Genomic DNA, 25,883 nt, shown 5'->3' on the forward strand with positions numbered 1-25,883 from the left:
GACAGCAGTCAGTGGTTTAGGCAGAATATGAACTTTGTGGCAAATGAAGTTTGTGCAAAAGACTTAGGGTGCTGACTTGAAAATCTTGAATTATTAAAATTTTATTTGGAAGGGTGATGCTCCAGATGTGAGAGAAATGGGATGTCCTGTTCCTACATTGTCCATTCATAAATATTGAAAATAGCAGCAAATATTTTTAACAGTTTTCTCTGTCCTTCTGCTCTTAGTGACAGCGAAGAAAAAAGCGAAATAAACTGTAAAATTACTGCAGCTACTAGGTATGCAGAAGTTGGATTAAAAGATAAAAATTTACTATTTTGGTTGATGTCTTTGGGAGACAGTGTTATTGCAGATTAAACAAAAATGTCTGGGTGCATCGAAAACTTTATGTCTGTACATGGCTTGGAAATCTTTCTAGTTTCGGTGTATCCACATTACGTTTCATCAGAGACAGATTTTATTGACTGGAAAATAAGAGTTGAAATATGGCTAGCAGTAGAGGCTGGTGGCTTTTTCCTGCCTCAGAGCTCACATTTCATTTTCCTCTCACATTTTTAGAATGTTGGTTTACCCCTTTGCTTTCATTAGTGAGTGTGCAATTCTTTTTATGTTTGTGCCTTTGGAGAGGTCTTTGGTGACTTCCATACCACCATGCTGGAGCTGCTCTCCCTTTGAAAACCTTTCCGCTGGCCAGAACGGGCGCGTGGGCTGGGCTGGTTGAATAACTGGGAAATGACAAAGCACTGGCAGGTGGGTGAAACTCTGAGGTGACGTGCTTGAGAAAAGTAGCTTTTGTGCAGAGATCCCGGTGAATAGTTATCGCTCTAATAAGTTTAGCAATATTATTTACAAGTGCATTATTATTTTCAATATTCTAGCAGAAGCTTCAGAGTAATAGATTTTGGGTAGAGGCATTTTCCTCCCTTTAGGATTGTAATCCTTTTTGTCAGCTCCATCAAAACATACTAAAAAATAGTGATGGTTTCTTCCTGGAAGAGCATTCAGCTGGAGTACAAGAAGAGAAAACAGATATACTTTTTTTAGTGTAGTTTTGTGATCCCAAGCATGAATCTGGCACTTTATAAGCACTACAGTATGAGGGAGAAATTAAGAAAGATATAGTACAGTGCTCATTAGTGAAATATTATTTCAGTGGTTTTTTTTGCTGATCCTGTAGTCTTGGCTTTCAAGATTTTTTTATTTTGCATCTTTGATGAACTGTTATTTCCTCCTTTTGTAGCATGAATACTTTGTTCAAAATTATTCTTATTTATTCCATCTTCTTTTAAGAAGTATGTATGCTGAGAATACAACTTTGGTACTTAACCACTCAAATTGTAGGAGAATCTAAAGCAGTGAACAGCTTAAGTTTAGTCCCCAAACTCCAGATAAATGATGGCTTTTATATGTATACAGTATTTTAGAAAGCACATTACAACTTATAAATATGCTGAAATGTTAAATATTTTGTGAGGTGTATGTATCCTGTGAATAAAATAGTCTTCAATTTGGGATTGCACATCTCATATGCATTGAGGGGTGTCCGCACCCATTACAAAAGCAGAAAAATCTTGCTTTTAAGACCCCATTCTTATCATGATTTCAGACATTGCAAGTCTTAATAGTTATGAACTGTAACACATAAAACTGAGGAGTTTTCTTCTGAAAGTGCTGCAAGTCCTGTTCCAGATCTGTGTTCCCATATCATTTCATCTGTCTGTGGCCTTACTTACAGAGACAAAAGATCATCCTCTATTCTGAAGACTTCTGTGCTGGAAAAGGCATTTCACCCTAGGGCTTTTTCCAGCCCATAGATAATCTCTTTTGCTTCTCTGAATGTCGTTTCCAAAATTTATCACTCTAAAGTTTGGAGACCGGAACTCTGTATTCCCATGCTGACCTCATCAATGCTGCATATACTGAATGACATCACCTCCTTATTCCAACTTTTATATCCACAAGCCTTATTAATGCTTTTGCCCTGGTATTGTCGCAGACTGAACACTGGGGTCTGAACTGAGCAAGGAGGGCTGTAATGTCTCATGCCCTTCACCTATTGCCGTTAGCAAGGCTACGGGTGGTGCTGAGGCTCTGTCACACAGCTGCCTCCAGACCTTTGGTTCATTGTGATAGAAATATCTTTTCTGAATGCAGATTCTGATAGGTGGTCCTAGGTATGTAACGTCATATTTGGCTATTTTAAAGCACAGTTTCCTTGAAAACTGTCAGATCTTTCATGCTTTCCAGACCGTTCAGCAGAAAAGGTTAGCATTCCTCTGTCAAACTTTGAGGTGAGGTTCTTGGCTGTTCCAGTGCCAGTGCATAAGCTCTCTCAGGCAGCTTGATGGGCCAGCCATAGCTTCTCTAGGTGCGCTGATATTTCGTACTCGAGCACGGTGCAGAGATTTCTGAGATGGCTCCAAATGGTTTTAATCAGTCCATAGGGTGCAGCACCCTGTGAAGTTGCCCTAGTTTATAAGGGTTTCCCTTCCTCTTCACAGAGGAATGCATTTAAAATTTATGCTGATGTGTTCAGGTTGGCATAACACATTTTCCCACAATCTTTCTAATATTTTGCAGCTAGGGATCAAGATGGAGATCTTTATTACTATTTCATGCATGTCTGAAGTCAATTCAATTTAGGAATAATTTCAGTAGCTCAGATTACAAAAGTAATCTGCTGTATGAATAAATATTGTCCTGCACAGATCTAGAAAGCTTGAAGTTTGTCAGAGGTCAGAAATAAACCAAGTTTGCTCTAACTGTTAGATACTGCATCCGATGAATATGAATGGAATCGTCATTAGTCATCTTTTCACAAGAACACAGTCTCCTGCAAACCCTTAATAACTAACTCTGACAATATAAGCTCTTGGCACTTAGACAACACAAGTTAAAACTTTCACTACTTTGTTTTTAGGACAAAATGAAAATTAATTCAGAAATTCATTTTGCTGAACATGTTTCCTTGCAGAGTTATTTTTGCCTTGGGAATACAGATGCAAGAGCCGCTACAGTCTGATCACACAGTGAAGACACTGCCAGCACCAAAGTGGTTCTTGGCACCAACCGAAAATGTAATGGGGATCCTTGAAGTGACTGAAGTACATCTCAGTGATACTTGGAAAAGTAGTGTGCATAAATAAGCAACAGTATATTTGCATCTCATTGCTTCCATAAATTAGTCTCTCCAGTAATCTCTGTTCATAAATGCATATTGAGTAAAAAAAAAAAAAAAAAAGGATTGTTCGTGTTTCATCATTCCTCATTGCTCGAGCTTAATTTTGAATAGTGCAAGCACTAGGAGCTCCATTACTCTTCCAGGAGGGAGATGAACAGCTTCAGAACAGTTTCTCCCTGCTTGAAACTTGTTCTGATTCAGAGTGTTCATTTTTTGTCTTTTCACTCCATTTCTCCCATTAATGTCATAAATAATTAATCGGTCAGGTTGCATAAACTTTTAGTCTTTTCACCATAAAGAATCAGATAATTTAATGCTTAAGGATCTGTGTGGCTACCTCTTTTCTTTCCTTTTTCTCTGCACTTCTCTAGTTTATTCGTATCTTTCCGGAAATGATGTGGTCAGAATTTGGTGCAGTATTCTGTCTGTCTTCAGGAAAAAAAAAAAAAGGTTTTTCTAGAGAGAGAGGTGGTACACGGCTCAGATTTCTCACTAATAAGGTAGCAATGTCAAGTATAAACTTACATGTTAATCTTCCAGCCAAATGACTGAATATGCTGAAGAAAAAGAGATGGCTTTATTGTAAGCCTACTAATACTTGACGTACACTTGAATTTAAAGTATTTTCCCTCTTGGAGGAGGATTTATGTGTTTAAATATTTCCTCCTTTTTCTCTTTAGTACCAGTATTGATAAAACAAAGGAGTTGCTGTTCAGGTGATTTTAATTGCAAGCTCTATTTTCTTAGAGACATCATAGCTAATATTGAATATGTAGTTTTGCTTAGAAAAGTCCTCTTAGTATATTACAATTAGACCTTCTTGGCTTTTTTCTCCAAGGTTTTCTCAAGTCTGGGTTGGTCTCTGATCAAAATTAGAGACAGGTGATTTCTGTGGCTTATAGTCTGTAGTGGTCATCTGGATGTGGAAGACGTTGATTCAGCCACTGCTTTGCCATCCTTTCTAGTCCTTACCATGGAGCCTAAAAGCACAGCTTTCATTCCATATAGTTACCTAGGCTGTGGAAGATTCAAATTTGGTTCTTTAAGTACCACCAAATTATTCAAGCATTATTCAACTGGAACATTAGCTTTAGCAGCAAAAATTTAAGACTTGCTTTCTTTTCATCTCTGCTTTTTCGTTTCCTTAAATTCCCTCCTGCCCTTTCCTCCCAAGGCATGGCCATTATTTCTGCTGGCTGGGAGGCCTGTGTACGACCTGTGAAGGCTGAGGTTCATTTCTGTGCTCTGAATCGCAGAAAGTAGGCATTGAAATCTGGACCTCTCATTCTGTTAGCTGCATAACTTAGGGGCTTTCTGGGAGCGGGCAGCACTTCTTTTCATGGCTACCCTGCTCTCTTCTTGCTTTGTCAAACTATAGCTGGCTTTTTCACGATCCTTTCCTTCCCTCCTTTTGCTGTACTCAGAGCAGGAGTTTTAGTTACTTTCTTTACAATTTATATATTTCTGTTGTAACCTTAAAAACCTCCTGAATGAAAGTGTGCGTAATATTTTGGGACTGCACAATCCACCACTTAAATTAGCAGGTTAGCACAGAAACAGTTCCTGGGATGATATTTCCCCTCTTGAAGGTTATGTCTTTTTCTGGTGCAGGAAGAGCAGGGTCTTCCACAACTTGCTCTCAGAATCACTCCTTGAGACAAGGGGACGGTAAACCCCAGAGGAGATTTTTGCTCTTGGACATGCTCCGGGATGATTTGGAGCTTTGCAAATCCCAGCCCTACCGCAGTGTTTGCACAACAGCTGACTAATGGTGCTGTTGATGTGAACTTTTATCTGTTAATATGAGCACTTTCATAACCACTAACACACCATCCAGTTCTTTCAGTCAGCTGAAATATTCTGCGGTTTTAGGTTTGGGAGTTTTTTGCGTTGGAAGCAGACCAGCCATCTACTTTGTTCCTTAAATATCTGTGTCCAAAGAGGTGAGTAAAGGCATTAAATATTGTTTGAGTCCTTTTGTAGGACTGCTAGGTGGTCTTGCTTTCAGCAGAATTTACAAAGTTACCTCTGCCTTCCAGGCAGCAGTTTGTTTAGCAGCTAAGGAAGAGTGTGTTTACTGAGCTGTTAGTAAGAGTATCCACTACATGGTATTTTCTTGTTGGATATTTTTTTTTTCCAAATTTAGAATATCTTACATTGTTGTTTTCTGCTTCTTATGGTGTTTCTATTAAATCTACAAAAAAATATAGGTTGTGTTTTATTTACAGTTGAGCATTTACTTTTATTGCATAATGTTTTGTGCCTTACACATTGGCAAAAGCAGAATACCAATACACACCCTTTTTAAAACAATCTCTACGCACTTTGCCTACTTGTCTTTAATAATGCATTACTTCTAGAAACAAATATCGAAGCCCTTTTTTTTTGTTGTATTTTATTTCTTAATTTTAAGTAACTGCCTTAAAAACTTCCACATGCCTATCAGCAATCAGAATAGGGAAGGACAGGGTGGACTGAGAGTGGCTGTGACTGCACAGCTGTGTATTCCAGGTGAAGTCAGGTGGATCTGAAAGCAATAAATTTAGGTGGTGGAGCAGCGTGTGCTCCAGGACCGATCCCTGGGTGTGAAGCTGCCCACTAGATGCCACTGTTACTGCTCCTAAGCGTAGGTGCCCAAGGACTACTGAGGCTGCACAGAGAGAAGGGAAAGACAATGGTAAAAAGGTTTTAAAATTTTAACACGGGGAGATTGCCTCCTAGGAAGGCTGCCTTCTCCGTGGAGCGCTGCAGGTTTGCGGTGCGGTTAACCGTGATTGCAAGCAGCGGCTTTTCTAACGAACTGCTGCAGGGAGACTTGGAAACGTTTGCTATTGGAAAGCATTGGAGTCATATTTTCAAAACATTGCATGAGAAATGACACCATAGAAGCCACTGTTGCTCTGTCTGTATGATCTCTATCTCGCTTGTAAAGAGAATTTAAAAGTAGAGGTATAAATTATGGACAAATCTTTTTTAATAAATGGAATTCTAAAATTATGCTGTTTGCTGAAGAGCTTACTTGTAAATGTTGAATGTGGGTTTGTGGACTATATCTTCTGAATAAGCCTCTTGGTATGCAACTTAATGTCCTCTTCAAGGAACACTAGCATTTAATTGGTGGTGGGGAGTTGTTTTTTTTTTTGGAAAGGGATTTCGAAAACAAACACCAAACTGGAGAGAAATAGCAGGAAGAGAAAAAGTAAAATCCTTTAACAATCTCCTTCTTACTTCCTAGAACATTTAACATCTGTGACCTTGAAGTCCAGTATCATGAGACTTATGAGATGCAAATATTATGCTGCCCATTGGAAAATGTTTTAATCTTTCCATTAGGCAACTCGGGCTCTAACCGTGGGTTATAAGACATCATGCACTGGCCTTTTCATTAGTCCTGGACTACGCTTGGATCTAACAGCACATTAAACCAATAGCTGGGGGCAAGAGTGTGAAGTGATGTCCGTATTCCGTGGGAAGAAAGAATCCTTTCCTTGCAGAAGGTTAAGCTGCTGAAGAACAGTACCTACTGAAAATTCTGCAGAAACATTAGCGGAAGCTCTCTGATTAACTGCAAGAGCACAAATGATACAGTCAGAGGTGGCACCAGATGCCATTTGACACGCTGCTGGGACTGTGGACTTTCTTGTTTACATTGTGACGCAGGAACAAAGCATGTTGTCTACAATAGAGGGAAAAATTGTGTTTTATAGAAAGCTCTACTTTATAAGTTTTTAACAATGGTCAGGTAATTTGGGTAATGAAGCTGGAGCATTGGTTGACCCATGTATGCGAATACTGTCTCTGTCTGGAGAGCTGCTTGCTTCCTGGGTGCTGCAGGATGTTTGAAGAGCAGAAGAACTGGGTGCTTCCAAGCATTGGCTTGAAGGCTCCTTTCCAAAGGTCGCATGTCAGCACCATGTGAAAATTTCGCTGCATGTAGATCTAAATAATTAAATATTGCAAAACACTGTCTTTTAATTTACATCTATTAAGCTTTCATCAACCTGCAGACAATCTTCAGTGTCTCTACCAGTCCTCATAGCTTTGCTCAGAAACAAAATACATTCAGAAAGAGCTCATTTTTTTTTTTTTGCTGGTATTATTCAAAACTATGCTAAATGTTGTATGCATCTTAGTTTCAACTGTCAGATTAGCTATACTTGGTGATTCCAGGATGGGATATGTTTCTCTGGCCAAGGACAACTTATTACCCACTGGGTTTATTTTGTAGGAAGCGCTACTTAAAATTAATCAAATGAACCATCTGCCTGCAAAGCATCTTGTCTTCAAGGTGAAGGTGGTCACTCAGTGCAAGTTTCCAAAGACTTTAAGCATGTGATGCCCATCTACCTTACCAAGTGAACATGTTGGCACAATCAACTTTTCAAAACTGTGTTTCAGACTATAGGTTTTTCATGCTGTCCATTTATATAATTCAGTACCTAGATGTCAGTCATGAATGTGGTGTGGTGCTTCCTTTCTTAGTAGAGATCATAAATATCTAGTAATTCATCACAAATGGGCAATAGGAATGAATTCAAATGGGAGTTTTCCATTTATAGAACTTATGTGTTCACTCATTCACAGTTTAACCTGTCAGTTGTATTTTTTTCCACTAGAAGATCATAAATATTCAGTGTAAATAAATGTACCATGCTCCAGGGTGTTGTCTCTAATAAAAGAGGTTCATCTGCCACCATAGCAGATCTTTTGGGGCACTTGGGTTAGGTTAAATTAATGTTTTTTAATCTTAGCATCCAACTTTGTATTACATATTTGTTAAAATTCAAGATTTTAAATTGCAGCTCTTAAAAATTTGTGTCCTTTCTCAAATATTAAATCTACTGGCAAAATATCCAAATACATAAAGAAGCATCTCACTGTATCCTTGGGTATATTATTCTTCTGTTTTAGTCTTTTCTTTGGAAACAAATGTAGCAGCCATCTAAAAGTCAACTTTACCATGCTGTTAACGCAGATGTTTCCAGGTCTAAGCATAACCTATAAGATATTACTATAGAAATTTCAGATACTACTTTTTGCCAATGGTTAGCAAATGATAGCACTTTAACAACCATATGTGTAAGTTGATCGGTTGCCTCAACCTTCCCTCATACTGGGCATGTGTAAAGAGCAGATGTCGTTTGCATATTACGTTCTTTCTCAGAATACAATTTTAGTCAAAGTTCAGTATGAACACACTCAGTGGCTATAGGCATACGGTGACAGTGGAGGGTGGTTATTAAACCATCAGTCAGGCTCTGAACTTCCTCTGCCATCTGACACTTACTGTAAAATCTGGGAATTTTTCCATTTTCCTTTTTGCTTCGTGACAGCTTTGGGCGATTCACTTGCTGGAGGCTGTTAGAGGTCAAAGGGGTGCACGACAGGGTGCACAGACACCAACACACTGCAAAGCCCCACATCGTTCTGTGCTGGAGGTGGGTGCAGCTGGTCTGGGAAGAGGCACCATGCATTTAGTTGCTGTAAAGGTCGCAGTCTTTTGGGATAGTCCATGGCAGACTAGGCTGGACAGTTTTTAAACGTTAGCTGTAGTTTAAGTGAAAATGAAGTTTGCGCTGGACCAAAGCCATTTCTCAATTTGGGCCACATCTGCCAAATAGAATTCTTGGAAAGAAAAAGAGGGGGAACTTCTAAAATATTTTTCTGAGAAATGACCCTCCACTGCATTTTTTCCCCACAAACTGTGTAATTTTAAGAAGATTTAGCTAAAAGGTATCCCAAAAATGGAATGCTCAATCTCAATTTAATTTTTTAGGTTTTAAATCTTGCCACAGAAACCTTGCAATCAAAGAAAAAAATAAAAACACCAAACAAACAAACTCCAACAAAAAAAAAACTCCAAACAAACAGAAAACCTTGGGAAATTCCCACTTTTTTAAAAAAAGCTACTGCACTGAGCTATGAAATCTACTATTTGCACAACTCCAGTCCAGCTGTAATCCCCGCTATAAAGACCCTCTGTCTTTGAAAGATGGTATTTGCCGACGGCTCCTTGGGGCATACTACCCCTGCCCCACGTTCCTAGTACTGCATTTAGCAGAGCAGAGCGCTGTTTGTGACTGCAGCCTCTTCAGAGCTTATTACGCCCATATTTCAAGTACAAGAGCCAAAGTAACTTGCAGTTTCTCCCAGAGCAGTCCCAGTGTTTTCAGATAGATTGTATAATGCAGCTCAGACTCCTGTACTAATTGTTAATTTTAGAATCTAAATAGGTTTTCTTCTATTCAAAGGCAGCAGGCTAAAGGTTTCTGAAAATGCTGGTTTTAGAAAAAAAGGTTAGGTCTCTTTTAGAGTTTGTGAGTGAATTACCTTTTGCAGCCATGGAGATATCTTTAAATGATACTTAATATAAAAAGCTTTAATTCGTGCTGAATGTGTATGCTTTTCTGGGCTCTAAAATAAGACTATAATTTTTTTAAGGTATATTATCTTTAAAAAATGATAGAGTATTAGTTGTTTGCATAAAGACAGATTTTGTCCTAATTAATTGTAGCCAGTAATGGTTGTATTCCAAAATAGAGCTGTCTATTTCAAGTTAAGTATCATTTTGAACAATTTGTTCTTAAACACTGAAATGTTCTTCTCTTCCTTTCTGAACCAGGACCTTATTTATTCCTGTTCTCCATCCCTTTACAAGTGACTGGTATTTATATACTTTCCTTATTTCCATCTGCAACAGGTTTTTAAAAGGAGATTAGTATTTTAATCTGCTGTTAGGCTCCTCTATACATTAAATGGCAGAAAACCAAACCAGGTCTATGTATGTGGTTTTAAATTAAACTTAGTTTCCAATAACAAAATTAGACTCAGAGGTAAGTTTTTAATTTGAATTAACTTTATTTGGCAGTTGTAAGTGACAGGAGAATTGGAAAGGCAAAGAAAGAAAAACTTGGCTAATTTCAATGAGGTATTTGTGTTTAACAGTGAAGGCTAATAATGCCCTTTTTCTGCATCCTGGATTGGCTTATTTTCTTCTATGCCATTATTTGTGTTTGGTGAACAGCTGGGCCAGTAGTTCCCATTTGTAGTCTTTTAGCTCTGTGAAGTAGCAGAGAAAGTAGTGGACATTTGCAAATTAATATTCCCCATTATTTTCTGCTAATCTGATGGAGCTATCCTTTTTGAGCGTAGATGTAGTATCCGAGCAGAAGTAATTACTGTGTTAAAACTAGTACTGCAGTAGCATATTTGCTAATTAAACTTCTTGCATTTAAATTGCTTCCTTTGGATCACTATATAGAAAAGAACTGTTTTGAACAATAAATGAAACCGCTTTCTTTCTCAGAGGCCTAGGACTGCAGATGGTCAGACTGTATGTGAAGCACCTAGGCTCTGAATTAGTCTTTTGTATGAAAGAGAGAAAGGTAATTTGAATGTTTGAACTCCCTGTTCCTCCCACACATACACAGGAAGCTTGTCTCAAAATGAACAATTCTCTAAATAAAGACTAATAAGAAGCTAAATTAATTAGAAGGTGTGATTTGAAAAGACATTGATGAGAAGAGTCTGTCATTTTAGACAAATGGAATGGAGCTAAATAAATTAGGCCACATTAATATCTCATTGTTCTGTGAGCAGCTTTCTTTTATTGCATTCATTAGAGGGTACTCCTTGAAATGAGCCTTTGCTAGCCATTACAGATTCAGTTCTCATTTACCAATGCCTAACACACAGCTCCTGCATTAAAAATGTTTCAGCAAATCCTCATAGTTTCTGCAAATTAATATTTATATTTCTGGATGCTGCACTTTTCATCTGCAACATAGTAGGCACTAAACAATTTTTTTTTTCCCACTGAATTGTCAGTAAAGAAGTCTTATATCAAAAGATTTGTGAGGTAGAAGTCTGAAATTACTTTATAAAATAAACACTATGCATAACTTGTACAATAGAATCTTCCTGCAACTAATATTTTTTCCAGTATTTGTTTATTTTGGTAGAAAATATCCTGTCTTAGGACTTCAGTAGTCCTTTGATAGCTTTTTAAAGTGCCTTTTAAAAGGTTCCTTCAGTGTATAATTAGGATACATTGGAAATGCGCATCTCATCACACATTTCTTCCTCTCGGAAAACGAAATGTATATTTTTCCTTTTCTTTTTCTCTCTCCTGCAGATGGGATATTTGGGAGATGTCAGCAAGTGCCGGTAGTAGACATCTATAAATACAACATTTCACCCCCTGTTCTTCAGCGCCTAAGGATCATCCTGGAGAAGCTCTTGCACAGAGGTATAGTAAAAACTCTGGAGTCGGGTTAGTTGCAGTTGCACTGGGGGTTACAATTATTTTGTGCTCCCTCTGAGGTGACATCCTCAAGAGTTTTCAGACACTGTGTTTCAGGCCCAGTAGAACAGACTTTGTAAAAGTAAAAAGGCTTCTGACTCGCAGAGTCTGCAACAAGGACTTGTTCTTCCTTTCTGCATAGTGCATATCTGTGATTGGCACTCTATACAGTAAAATTTTAGCATTTGTGAGTGCTGATGTCTTATAAATAAATCAGCAGGAAAGAAGAATTATTTGCCATGTATACTTTTGCACCACAGCATGTTTCAGGGCGCATGGGCAGAAAACACACAACTAGTGAGGCAGAAACAGTTCTTAGCTTTCTAATGAGTTCATATAAGTAGAACTGCTCTGATTTCATTACAAGCTGCACCTATCGTGTTCCTTTAATTTTTATTCAGCTTTCTGAAGTTAAGCTCTATGCACTTTCCAAAGCCGGAAAGGATGTTCTAGCTTCTAAATGGCATAACTTGAACTAACAAATCGAAACTTGAATAAAGTGAAAACCAGTCAGGTGAACAAACTTTTTAGGTACTCATACATGAAATATGTCTCTGTTGTAGACAGCTGCAGCACTCTTTGTGATCTAAATTGTTCCAAGAGGATTGCTGAAATGCTTAGTTTTGCACTTGTGTCATCTATGTGGGAGTTTATTCCTAAATATTTTCTACTTACAATCTTAATTGCAAAATAGTAATATTGTATTAGCATGATGCTAGTTTAATTCTGAGGAAAAATCTGTGTCTTGGAAGTTTGTGACTATACTTAAAGGCTGGACTTCTAGTTTGGAAACCACTGATTTAGAGGATTCAAAAACTTTCCAGGGATTAATTTCCTGCCCAGCTGTCCCTCCAAATGAAGAAAACTTTATAAAACTTGCTTGTAGTAACTCCTGGCTGATTAGCAGCTACGTGTGAACAGTACTTGTGGCTCTTTCACTTGTCATTTTCTAAACGCTAAGTTGTGCAAGGAAATTTATGAAAATACAGTTTCGTCTGGGCGATGTTGTATGAGTGGGAAAGATAGTATCTGCTGTCTGTTTGAATAAAGCGAAGAAGGGGAGCCAAATTCATCTCACTAAGACACCTAAACTGATATCTGAATTGATCATGTTTGCATGGACAGATAGCGCTCATTTGCATTGCCTGAATATCGGTGATGAGTCCTGTGTAAAGCTTCCTTCACAGAGGTGTCAGAGGTGAGACCTGCAGGACACCCACGCCCTTATGGAGGGGCACGTGTAGAGGCTGATGGGATACACCAGGCCATCTCAAATGATGCTTACCTGTGTCCACTTCCTTGACTGCCAGAAGATTTTGGTTAGTTCAGCTGAATTTATGTGACCTCTCCCTACTAAGTGCTTCTCTGACCGATGAACCAGTCTTCCCTAGGGTCTCTATTATTAGCAACCCACCTCCCTGGATCTATCTGTTGCAGTAAACTGCCATATGCTCCTTTTAAGGAAATGGGGCATTGAAATTTGGACTTGTCTCATATTTTTTCATAGCAAGAGAATGACAAGGAACACACAGATTGAAACCGCGGTGGAGAATGAAAATACTTTTGCTTTTATCTTTCCTTACTCGTGACATTTAGAGGTGCGTACACAAACGTGTATATGCTTTGAACTGATATGAAACTTTTGCAGGTGGTTTTTGTGGCCTGTGGGTATCCCAGTGATGAGAATCTTAAATACATCCATAAAAGATAATAGAATCCAAGAATGCCCTTGTTCAAATGATTGGTGTGATAAAATAACTAAATAACTCTTTTCTTTCTTTATTTTTTTTTTTAACTCTCAATATCCTCGGCAAATTCTGAGATGTTTAGTGAGGACAGAAATATCAAAGGAGTAGAATCAATACAGGCTATTGTATAAGGGCTACTGTATTAATGGATTACTGACATCAGGTGGCTCAGAGAGGACTCTGCTGTTTGCTGGTGCTATCAGATGTAATACATCCAGCCCTTAGGTCATGTTTGCTGTCTGCAATGGTCACTTGCACAGTGTTATGGGTTGGTGTGGCAAGATTTCTTTAGCGGGGGGCTATAGGGGTGACTTCTGTGAGAAGCTACGAGAAGCTTCCCCCATGTCTGATAAAGCCAGTGCCAGCTGGCTTTAAGACAGACCTGCCACTGGCCAAGGCCAAGCCAATCAGCGATGGTGGTAGCACCTCTGTGATAACATAGTTAAGAAAGGGAAGAAAAAAACACTCTGCAGTGAAACAGCAGTGTAGAGAGAGGAGTGAGATGATGTGAGAGAAACAACTCTGCAGACACCAAGGTCAGTGAAGAAGGAGAGGGGAGGAGGTGCCCGAAATGTCGGAGCAGAGAGCCTTCCCTTGCAACTCCTGAGGAAGACCATGGTGAGGCAGTTTGTCCCCCTGCAGTCCATGGAGGTCCATGATGGAGCAGATCTCCACCTGTAGCCTGTGGAAGAGACCCCACACTGGAGCAGGTGGATGCCTGAAGGAAGCTGTGACCCCGTGGGTAGCTCGTGCTGGAGCAGGCTCCTGCCAGGACCTGTGGCCCCGTGGAGAGAGGAGCCCACGCTGGAGCAGGTTTTCTGGCAGGGCTTGTGACCCTGTGGGGGACCCACACTGGAGGGAAGGACTGCACCCCGTAGAGGGACCCACGCTGGGGCAGTTTGTGAAGAGCTGCAGCCTGTGGGAAGGTTTCACACTGGAGAAGTTCATGGAGAACTGTCTCCCGTGAGGGACCTCACGCTGGAGCAGGGAAAGAGTGTGAGGAGTCCTCCCCCTGAGGGATAAGGAGCAGCAGAGACAATGTGTGATGAACTGACCATAACCCTCATTCCCCATCCCCCTGCACTGCTTGGGGGGAGGAGGGAGAGAAACAGGAATGAAGCTGAGCCCGGGAAGAAGGGAGGGGTGGGGGGAAGGTGTTTTAAGATCTGGCTTTATTTCTCACTATCCTACTCTGATGTGATTGGTGATGAATTAAACTTTCCTTTTCTCCCCAATTTCAGTCTGTTTTGTCCGTGACAGTAGTTGGTGAGTGATCGCTCCCTGTCCTTATCTCGACCTCGAGCCTGTCATCATATTTCCCTTCTCCCCTGCCCAGCTGAGGAGGGGGAGTGATAGAGTGGTTTTGGTGGGCCCCTGGCGTTTATCCAGGCCAAATCAAAACACACAGTTAACGCTGTTCCCCTGCAAACTGTGCACAAAACACCATGACCATTTCTGCAGCACAGATAAGCAAGAAGTTGTCAAGTCCATACAAACATTTCAGGTAACATCAAGAAAGGACTTCACTTTTTCAGAGGTCTTAATTCCTTTATCTGCATAATACCCCCCTGTTCCTCTTGTAAAGAGCAGGACAAATTTCTCTTGGCAGGCTATACAGTAGGTCCCACGATAAGTAAAACTTCTAAAAATGCCTGTGTTGAACACCTTCTATTTTTATTGGACTTATATACAGTTAAGGACCAGATGTTTTGGAGGTCACTAACTTGAGTTGTTTTCTCAGGTTTTATTTATGTATTTATTTTTCTAACATGACTTGATTTTTCTTTTTAGTTTCCTTCCTAATCTCCTATGTTTTTCTAGCAATAGTCTGTTGATATCTATTTCCATAGGTTTAAAAAAACATAATGAATAGAAAGCCTTGTAAAATTTATGTCTGCTTTCTTTCCTATTTGCTGATCACTTTTAAGTCATGCCCGTATTTGAACCAAGGTCCAAATGGAAGATTGTATGGTCAGGTGCTGTGAAACAAAGGACAACATGGTATGAATAGCAAATATAATTTGTGATTCTGCCAGCTCAAAATGTCTACTACAGTAGGGAAGCACATGGCAGGCTGAGATGAGTGACACACTTGATGATAATCTGTTTAATAAAGGACTTTTACTTAAAATTGAATTCAGTTTTCATAATGATATAGTTTTTATGTCTTCTTTACACATTGAGTCTATCTTTGTCTACACTATCTACTAGTAGATTGATGATAGAAATGAATGCCTTGGAATATTAGAGTTTCCTACAAAGAAATGATCTGTTAACATTCAAATACCCTTGTTCATGGCATTTTCACTCACACTGTCCGTGAGTCAGTCATATCTTTCAAAATATCCTTCATGAAGAAGATATTCTGAAGATTCAGTTTTTAGAAGCGTGACTATCTTGTATGGGAAAAGCCTTTCTTGCAGTTTCTGGAACAAGATTAATCACTTTCTGAAATTGGTAGTGCTAGAATATATAATTTATGAAGAGTTGACACATTTCTTATTGTCTGATAAATGGAACAATCAAATCGATGCTTTTAGATAGGACTAAATCATTGGAAAAGGGGAATGAAGGAAGTATCAGTACAGATGAGTCAATGAGTAGTGCCTGAAGGACATGAAAATACTTATGCCTATGGTTGATTTTCTGCATCCTCATGTCCATCTTGGGAGAAGATATTTCTAGGGATATACCAAGAACGACAAGTATCTATAGACTTCCCTGTTTGAGCTAAAATGCACAAAATACTTTTTTTGTTTTTTACTTAAATGGATTAAACAGATTATAAAATGTTTATTTTCTTCTTCGTGTCCCAACAATATTATCATGAAGGTATCTCATCACTAAGATTCTCAGTGAGATTGTGGAAACAGTGTTTCACGCTGTTGGTGCACCAATAAGACTAGAACCATGGAAAATGAGATAGGAGGACTAATCATGGTACATTTTAACTCAAGCATGAATGCATAAATAGTACATGAAATATCAGCATAAGCAATGATAAAAGAGAACAGTACTATTTCTTAACTTGCTTACCCTGAGAGAGATTTACATTTGTTTCATAGAATTGTTTCTAACCAGTAATTTAGATGAGTTGATAACGTGGTACTAACTCAGTGAAAGTGCAGCTGCCATAGCAATGAACATTACTAGCAGAAAGAGCTCAGAGAAGGAGCCTGGAGAGGGGACATTCTTAAAGACGTCAGAACAAGGATGTTTCAGCGTCAGAACAAATGTCCATCTGACTTAGGGGTCTGCCTCTGGGAGTGACCATGGTGCGTGTTTAGGGAAAAAATGTGAGGAAAGTTCAAGCATACAGAAGCATTTCACATTGTTCGTACCTTCTCAGCGTTCTGTGCTTGGTGGCGTATCGTTCTCTTGAGCTAGAAGTCATATTTTCGTGTTTGTTGTATGCCTGGTGGATGCTGATTCTAGTGCAGTTTGACAGGACACTATGTATTAGAAGGAAGGCATGTTAGACTAATAATCAATAGTTTAGCTTCTGTCTTCTGTTTTAAATTTTGACGAAATTACAGCTGTTATCACTTTAGTACAGGAACTGTGCAGCCCACCTACTTGGCAAAGAAATGAGATAAATGTTTTTTGTTTTGTTTATCTAAGATGGGGTCATTACTAAATGATTCCTGAGGATGTTTCTTGTTACTTAATTTTTTGCTTTAATATCTTCTTGTTCTAAACTTTACTTTCAAGGAAAACAATTTCTTTTACACTATTATGAAGAAAGTCCTTCTTAAGATATTCAAATATCTACGGTGTTATTAAGACAACCAAGAACAGTAGGATAAACTTTTGAATTTATTTAGCTCAAGTCAGCAAGATATTATTGAGAGGCTCAGGGGCTGCAGAAATAAGCAGCAGATTTGCAGACTATTTGAAAAAAATAGCATTTTTTTCCTCATTTGTCTTCTTTGCAACACAGGAAGCTCTTGACAGGGAGGAAAAAAAATATTTGCTCTAAATTAATTTTAACCAGTTAAGTGTAAGGTAATTAATATAACTTTGCTAGAAATACTTTTATATGCTTACAGCAAATGTGTTTTAAAAATGAAAATGATTTACAATCAGTTAACTTGAAAATTTAAATGAATGTAACTTGTCACATGCAGCTTGTGAATTACGAAGGAGTTGCTAAATATTTCAGTCAGGACTATTTTTCAAGGCAAAGTATCATTTGTTACTGCAATGATGGCAACAGACTTGAAAGCAAACCTTCATAAGCTCAATTTCGAAATAAATTTAAAAAGAATAATGCAGTTCTTGGACATATTTGCAAGGTGATTATCACATCATTATGGAGGTATATGGAAATCTGAAAACAAGAGAGGTAAAAGAAAGCAAGTTATTCTTTAAATTCAAATGTTGATAGAAAGGATGGCAAACTCTTTTAGCCTTCAGGAGAAAAAAATAAAAAAAAAGCTTTGCTTGACTAGAGCAGTGCGTTTAGCTCAAATTTCCCAGGCATCAGCTTGGTCCAGACATCTGTGTGCTTAAAAAAATTCTTCTCCTAGATGACTGCTGAAGCCAGGAATTGAAGCATAAACCCCATGACATGCTACACTGGAGGAATTCAGCTGGGATTGGATGTATTTACCTTCTCCTGGTATCACTGTCATGCTGCCTTAACTTTTGGCTCAATGGACAATAACACAAAGAAAAGGCTGCAAAAAATTCCAGCCTTGGTTAAGTGCTAAAGCACCACTGGTATTTTTGGTTTTCAAAACCTAAACAGAGCTCCCAAAAACTAAGAAAGAATATCAGAAAAATAAAAAAGTTTTATTTTATAAAGCAGCAGAAAGAATACACTTTGAAATCTCTTTTTGAACACCTGGATTAGTTCATGTATGTTGCACAGCACAGAAGTATGGATTTTTCTTTTTCTGTTTGGTTCCTTGTACGGCTGCTCTGCTTACCAGACATAATCTGATACGGCATTGACTTGCTCTTTGCCATATAAGACATTTATGAAAAATGCTCTTTCCAGGAAATTGGTATTTATGAAGAATGTGTTTGCATTACGAAAATTGTTTATAGGAGCAAAGTAGATTCTATGTATTGTGAAAAGACATTTGAAAGTACAGAAGAAAACTTTTTAGAATACATGTAGGCTTATCTACGTTCGTAACACTGTTGTATAAAGCTTCTAAATTTGCATAGTTTGACTATTGGCTTTTTGGAAGATAGATGTGTCAACCCAATAGTATCATATTCCATTTGCTTAAAAAGAATGATCGTTTAGAGATTTTACTTCTTTTTTTTATAAAATAACACATTAGCTGATATGTTTGGTAGAAAGGAGAAAAGGTCTGCATGTCTTTGTGTCTTGTTTCTGTCAAGTAGCAGTGACAGTTGACAACTGGGATCAGAATATATGAAATTCTTTGTGGCCCAGATAACTTTACAGCTCTTCTTCCAAAGGAAACATAGAAATGTGTGGTAATATAACATAAAAATCAAGGGCTGTCAATCAATTCCTGCTTTGCCTCCTTTGTTTTGAAGATCTCTGAGGCACCTTATGGGTGTTAACCTCTGCATTAAAGCTCAGTCTTCTCCGTGAAGCGCTCTGTGCTGGCTCTTCCGCAGTTTGTTCTCTTTCAGTTCTTTGGAATTTAGAGATCATCTCTGTTTCCTCCTCATGTGGAAGAAACAGAAGATGGCTATTCTTGTTCCCACTGGAATTCACTGAGCAAGCTCCCCAGACCTCCTCTGGATGGCCTTGTTCTCAGCAACAGACTGAGCAACAGGTCAATACCAGAAAGTCTTTGTATTTGGGTTATTCATTAACATGCTGTGCTGTTAATGATGTCACATGTGACTCTGAACTTCATTATTATTCTCTTAGTTGTTTAAAATAATTAACAACTTCCACAGGACCATTGGACTGGGTGTACACTGGGCTTGAAGTCATATGGGTATATATTACGTTTTTAAAACACACTTGATAACACAGCAATCAAATTGCAGTTCATTATCCGTTGTTCCCACACTTGAAATGTCAGCAAATATCAATTCAAGCATGAGATTACTTCTTTAGCTGCCGTATTCTTTAATAACGCTACTTTTGGAAACTGTGAATAACAATATAGCATATCCAAACTAATTATGCCATTTTGTACCATTAATCTATAATTATATCACATTTGCATACTCAGCGTAAGACTGTTTATCATTGCACTACCAGTGTTTTCTTTCTTACACGTTTATTACTAGGGAATTTTTTTTTCCTTTTCTATTTCTGTATTTATTGCATTCTTTATCTATGGATTTTATCTCTGTCTACATTGCCTCAACTTCTTTTAAGATATCAACTCTTAATGAAACCTAGTACGTGACATGTTTTTAGCTTTATAATAGGTACTCTAAATTCTGAAACATTTAGGCTTACGTTTTCAAAATCATGGTTTTAATCTTATTCGTACAAAACATTAACAAGTAGAACATGTCCCCCACAGTACACCATGGCACGATTAAAGCTTTACCTTGTTTAAGTAATCAGTAGGAATTCCCGTGAAAGTTCTTTTTTGCCTTTGCTATACAGAATATATGTATATGTATATACACTTTTTTTGCTTAAGATGTTTTCATTCTTTATCTTCACAGCTTTGTCAGAATGCTTCTGACAAATGTATCAGTTTCCTGCAAAGGCTGGGTGATATTAAATCTCTTTCTGAAGTACGCTTGTGTTTTCATTCATGCTGATTCTTAGCATATATTCATTGTATTTCACAAGTTTCTCCTTCTGTTTTGTTTTGCCTATACATATATGTATGTCCATGGATAGACAGTGCAGTTCACGATGGTAAAATTGCACTTTCCCTCTAACACTAGTCCATTGCTTAGTTTCTCTTTTGAAACTTCCAACAGTCTTAAAATTGCAAAAGGACTTTCCCTTCGTTTCGAGTCTTTTATTCCTATTGCTGTCTGGTTTCTAATTAAGCGTTGCGCAGACTTGCACTGCATATTTAACTAAAGCATCTCCAGTCTTTTAGGAAGGCTTTGAATATTCTTCCTCTGTTTGACTTCGCATATGTCAAACACATAGCTGTTAAACTACTTTTTTTTTTTTCCTTTACTCCACTTTGGCATTTGCGTGGGTTTTTTGAATGCACCAATTTCACACTTCTTTAGCATGGTCAGATAGCTGATTTTCTTTTCCTTCTTTTACCTGTGAGCTACCCAACAACTCAAAACCTCTGACTCAGAAGAAAGTGTAAGACTGCTGAGTCTGCCGTGTTTTAGAAACTCACCTTTTTGTTTCTTTTAGTTTTTTGTAGCTCCACTTGCTTTTGTGAAGAGGCAAAATTCGTGCTTGTGCATCCTTGAGTTGTATGATACATTCCTAGAAAGCCGTGACGAGTCGTTAGATGCTCCTTCATATTCACTATTCTGTTACTTTTTTTCTTTGATAAAAAGTGCTGTTAGAGATGGAAGCACTCTCTGTCCATCTATCACTCTCCCTTCCAGTAGTTTTCTGTATGTGTTCCCAGTTTCAACACTATTTGACCAGACTTGAGGTTTTCATGTGTAAAAAGTGTCATGAAATTGTTGTACTGAGAATCGCTATCTAGGTAGAGGAGCAAAAGGGTATTGGTATCGTTGCTGGGATGAAATTGGCCGTTACCCATTTGTATAGAAGCAACTGGCTCCTGCATCCATGTGTTACAGCCAATACTTTATGTCTGTGTTTTGTGGGTGGTCATACCCAGCCTGTGTTCTACCCAGCTGACAGGGCAAAACGGCTGCCTGGGACCCATGGAGAGGAGTCACAGATGCTGCAGAAAAGTGCAGGAGATGTGACGTCAAGCGCGGGAGAATGTGTGGGACAGAATAGCATAGGTACTCTTCTGACCCGAGAGGATTGTACTAGACACGTGGGCTCAGGGTGCCGACAGACCTTTTTTATGACTGAAAAGGAATTGACTGAAGAAGCAACGGGTGCAGGGAGAGGGACTGTAGATTTTTTTTTTTTTTTTCTCTCCATCAGGTTCCAGGCAGCTGACAAGCAGCAACTGATTTGAGTCGGTGTCCCACATCTGTTCTTTGAGAGGGTCACTTACCCTTATAGATAGCATCACACTGCTTGACTTAATTGATGGCACAATTAAAAGGTTAAAAATATAAAATGATTTAAAAATGATAAAGATGTGTAGCCTTAGCCAAGAATTTAATTCCATAATCACTGCATTTCACTTAATGATGTTTTGTGCTACTTTTTTCCTCACAGTGTTGTAAGTGCCTTATTGGTAACATATTGAAATATCTTTGCTGTACTTGAATGTTAAGAAACACCCAAGGCAAACAAAAGTCTGTGTTAGTTATTGGGGCTAAAGGAATGAGGGGAAGGTCACACACAGTCACAGATGAGAGCCATGCCTGTTTCCATACAAGCCCAGTTACACAACTTGGTGTCTTGGTTACTCAACTTTCTGAGTTATGAAGCAGTTTGCATTTGCTGAGCTATTCCAGCCAACACAGATTTTGCAAAAAATTTTTTTCCTCTGCCTTCAAGTACCTGTTATGTTGACATTTATTGTTATATTTCCAAGATGAGATCTTTTGGCAGGGTGTTTTTCATATTAGTCTTTGAGAGCTGTTAGTTTTTGTCCTTCATGGTAAATGACCAATATGCAATATTGCATATCTGTCCGTAGTGAAAAAGTGTGAGAAATTACTAGGGTATGTTATTGTTTAATTTCCTTTGGTAATGTCTTTATCTAAAAGGTTTAACAACTACAAGTCAAATAATTAATGTTAAATAAATGGAAGTGCATAGAAGAATCGTGGAAGTGCTGATTAGATAGACCTCTGGAGGTTATCTAGTTTGGTCCCTGGATAAAAGGAGGGTAACTGGAAACTACATCAGATCGCCTACTTGAGTTTTGAAAACCTCCAAGCAAAGGGATTTTAAAACCCTTTGCGTTTTGCCCAAAGTTTGACCTGCTTGGCTAGCCCCTGAGAGAAGAGGTTCTTGACATGTCCAGCCTAAACCTCCCAAACTACAACTTGTGGTTTTTGCTCCTTGTTTTACTGTCAGCCAGAAGTAGGAAGAATTTGACTCTGTTGTCTTTTCAGCTACCCCCCAGACTGCTGTAGGCTGCATTGGTGGTAGCTAAGGTCCATACTTAGCCACCTCTTCACAGTACAAAATCAGCTCCTGTGCCATCTCTTCTTACTGGTCATATGACTCCATGAGCTTGGTAATTCCTGTTGGACTTTCTCCAGTGTCTCAATTACTTTACCAAACCCCCAGTTCAAGAAATTGGATCAAAAAATGGACATGTAATCTAGATGTGACCAGACTGCTGTTGGGTAGAGGGGGTTAATACTCTTTGAACTGCTGCCTATTCTCCTGATATAGCTCAGTATGGACTATTAGAATTGCTTCTATTTTGCTGTTTTTTTTAGTATGCCAGGGAAGCAAGCCAAGAAGCACTCTGTGGGCCATGTTACCTCTTTCATAAACTATTCTTTGAATTTGAGTAAGTACTAAGTTAGGCAGCATTATTTTTCTCCATTGTTCTGAAAGTTGCTTATGCATTTGGTACAGATGCTCTCTTCCCTCCTCTACCTCTTAGTAGCAGGAGAGTAGGCAAGTGAAAAAACCATAGCACTGCAGCTCTGCTTCTTCAAATAGTTTGGTGAGTTTCAGAACTTTCCAGGTAGACTTTAACAATCACTCATTTCTGATAAAGTTATGGTTAATGACTTTTAATATAATGTCAAGCATCAAGATTTTCATTTTGTTTATAGTTATTAGGTTTTAGTAGGCATCCAGCTAATAGTCACATTCAAGCTGTTAGAGGGACTTACTCTTAGCCAATACTGCCAAACTGTGTAGAAAAACCCCTCCCAAATCAAAACTCTACATGATCAAAAGGTCAGTTATTTTGTTCAGCCACATACCTTTTGTCTTCATAACTCTGCATGAGATAGGCCTGTTCTCTGTAAAATTCCTGCTTTCCCATTTGAGCAGCAGTGTGAAAATATAAGCAAGATGTAATTCCGAAACTAAAAGACACCTTCTTTTGAGTCCTTCATTTTCTGCCCCCCAAACATTAGCTGGAAGCGTGACGGTTCCCTGCCTCAGAGGGGGCCTCCCTGCTGTTACCCGCTTGCCCTCTCCCCTGCACGGCAGAAGCATGCAGGCAGCTTGTTCCTGTGCAGGTACCTGAGCTTGTCCCTTGACATAAGGAGCCCTCCTGAATCTTTGCTTCGCTTTTTTCTGGGGTAATTGCTAGACACTATCCCCACTGTCAGGATCCCAACCCTCTCCATCTCCTCCAGGTTGCTTCCTGATCCTACAAACTCTTTTTCCACACAGCAGGTTCCTGGAGTACCATCAACCTTCTCTTATACAGCAGGAGAGCAGATGCAACATGCTTCTGCTGTGTGACCCCTCAGGCCTCTTCTCAATCTGCTCCTGGTATCTTCTCTAGTTTTTCTTCTAAAAAAGGCAAAATTTTAAAGATATGGACTTTTCCTCTTTAAAGAATAATACTTAGACTCTTCAAGCAATATATGATATTAAGCATCCATAAAATTCTAACCTGATAGGCTTACTATGTTTACCCCATTTCAGAAAAACACTCTGCACATACTGACTTCAATGAGTATCATCATGCACTGAAAGTATTTGTTCACGTCAGTTCTGTGTGACTTGCGCCACCCGCTCCCAGTGGAAAAAGAAACAGATTAAAAAATTCATTAAGTTTAAAATTGTTCACCTAAACAATTCATAAAATATTTATGAATAATGAATGCTTTTATGGAAGTCAGAATGGAATAGGAAACAATTTATAAGTAGAAAAGAGGTTAAAATGAAATCACAAGGAAGAAGTCAATCAGCCCTCCATAGGAAGGAAAATGTATTATGTTTTGAGTTACAGTTCCAACATCACCAATAATCTTCATTGGAAAATATCTGCAAGATTGGGCATTAGCATGTGTTTGCATACATGTGGGAGAGAAGGTGATAAAATGTTCTTCCCTTTCCTTCCATCACAGCGAACTTTGTTCGGACACTGCCTGCAGGCTTGAGCAGAGGGCAGTGAACACTCAGAGAGCAACACATTAATTTAAAATTAAGATCTTCATCGACACTGAGAACTTCTTAGTACCATCTTATTAACCTGTGAGGTAATTCCACCAGTCAATAAATAAAAATGGAATGTGTCCCTTGGTGTGAGTTGCTTAAAATGGGAGAATTTTCTTTAACTGAGAGTAACATTAGAAAGACTGGATACCAAATACAATTCAGAAACGAGAAAAATATGCTTGAACTCATCTTGGTGGAACTCAACTTTTTCTCCCTTGTGAGCAGTGCAAAACCTGTCTGCTTTTAAATTTTAATTAAATCTTAGATTAGTTATGATCATCTAATCTTTCCTTTTCACCGCAGAGTCTGATCACTATATATAAATATCCAAACTTTAATCTACTTCTGGTCCTCCTAGATTTGACAGTCTAATTAAGTGCTCAACTTTAGCACTTAATATATGAGAAATCCCACTTTATGTTTTGGTAAGATTTTTAGATGAAATTGGTCACTTACCTGTTCTGCTGAAATCTTTCTAAATAATTTTATTGTTTCATCTTTACTACTGAATAATGTGCGTTAAGAATCAACAGATTTCCTTCCTGCATTATGCTACAAAATTTATTTGAAGGCTCAGCCAAGCGTTGATAGTAAAGCATTACTGACATCGTACTGAGTTGTTTTAAAGCCATACCTTCATTATCAAAATTAGTATATAAAAATATGTGAACATACTAAAAAAAATGGTTCTAAAAGTAGCAGTTCACTGTTTATAAAAGCCACTGTGTTTTACTCCCGAGGGAGTGGTGACATAACAATGTGCAAATATCTCTTTGTTATTTCTTGTACATGACCTTGCCCTTCTTCCTCTCGGCTTGTTCCTCAGTTTTCTTCTATTTAGGACTCTGCCCTTCACCTCACTCCAGGTTCCTTGTGACTACTTTTTCTCATTTGAACTTTTGGAAGAGATGACATTCACCTCTTATTCTTGCACCGTCAGCTAATCATCACAGAAAGCTTTTGCAGAAGTCTACTGTCTCTTTGTAGAGAAGTTGTTGCCTTTGTTGGCGTGGCGACCTGGTTCAGGAACGGCACGGCGACCAACCCCAGGCCGCTCGGGCCATCAGCTCGCAGACACCAATGTGGTGGACGGCAAATGGCGTTTATTGACGGGTAGCACAGTATTATATAGCTTAGGTTTACAGCGTCACTTCCGTCTGCTTACACCTATGGGCTAAACGCTACTGGTTATCAGGAGAGGAGGGGGGGGGCCTACCTTTCCGTACAGCACGACATCTTCCGACCGCCAGGCCCTAACTATCCACATTTCCCCCCTCCTTATGCTTAACTAAATAGGTTAATATAAAATATAAAAGTGTTAATACTTAACCTTAAGACTTAAACTTAATATCTGGCCAGACTTAACCTTACTTAACCTTAACTACAATTTAAAAAATGTAAATATTAAAATCTTACAATTACAAAGATAAGGTACCTTAGACAAATGCATTTGTAAATTAGCTAAAATATAATCTTAAAAATTCTATTGTTATTCTTATTCTATATTGTACAGTAGTGTTAAAAGTATATACTATAAAC

General features: G+C 38.5%; 1 protein-coding gene across 1 annotated transcript in view; it reads left to right on the forward strand.

Moving 5' to 3' along the window:
• Positions 1-25,883, forward strand: part of PTPRN2 (protein tyrosine phosphatase receptor type N2) — a 707,013-nt gene that overhangs the window by 171,867 nt on the left and 509,263 nt on the right. Inside the window, exon 3 of the mRNA XM_075419758.1 lies at positions 11,316-11,429. Coding sequence (XP_075275873.1) covers positions 11,316-11,429 — 114 coding nt within the window. The remainder of the gene's footprint in view (positions 1-11,315; positions 11,430-25,883) is intronic.

This window comes from Opisthocomus hoazin, chromosome 4, assembly GCF_030867145.1.
Source record: "Opisthocomus hoazin isolate bOpiHoa1 chromosome 4, bOpiHoa1.hap1, whole genome shotgun sequence".
Classification (NCBI taxonomy): domain Eukaryota; kingdom Metazoa; phylum Chordata; class Aves; order Opisthocomiformes; family Opisthocomidae; genus Opisthocomus; species Opisthocomus hoazin.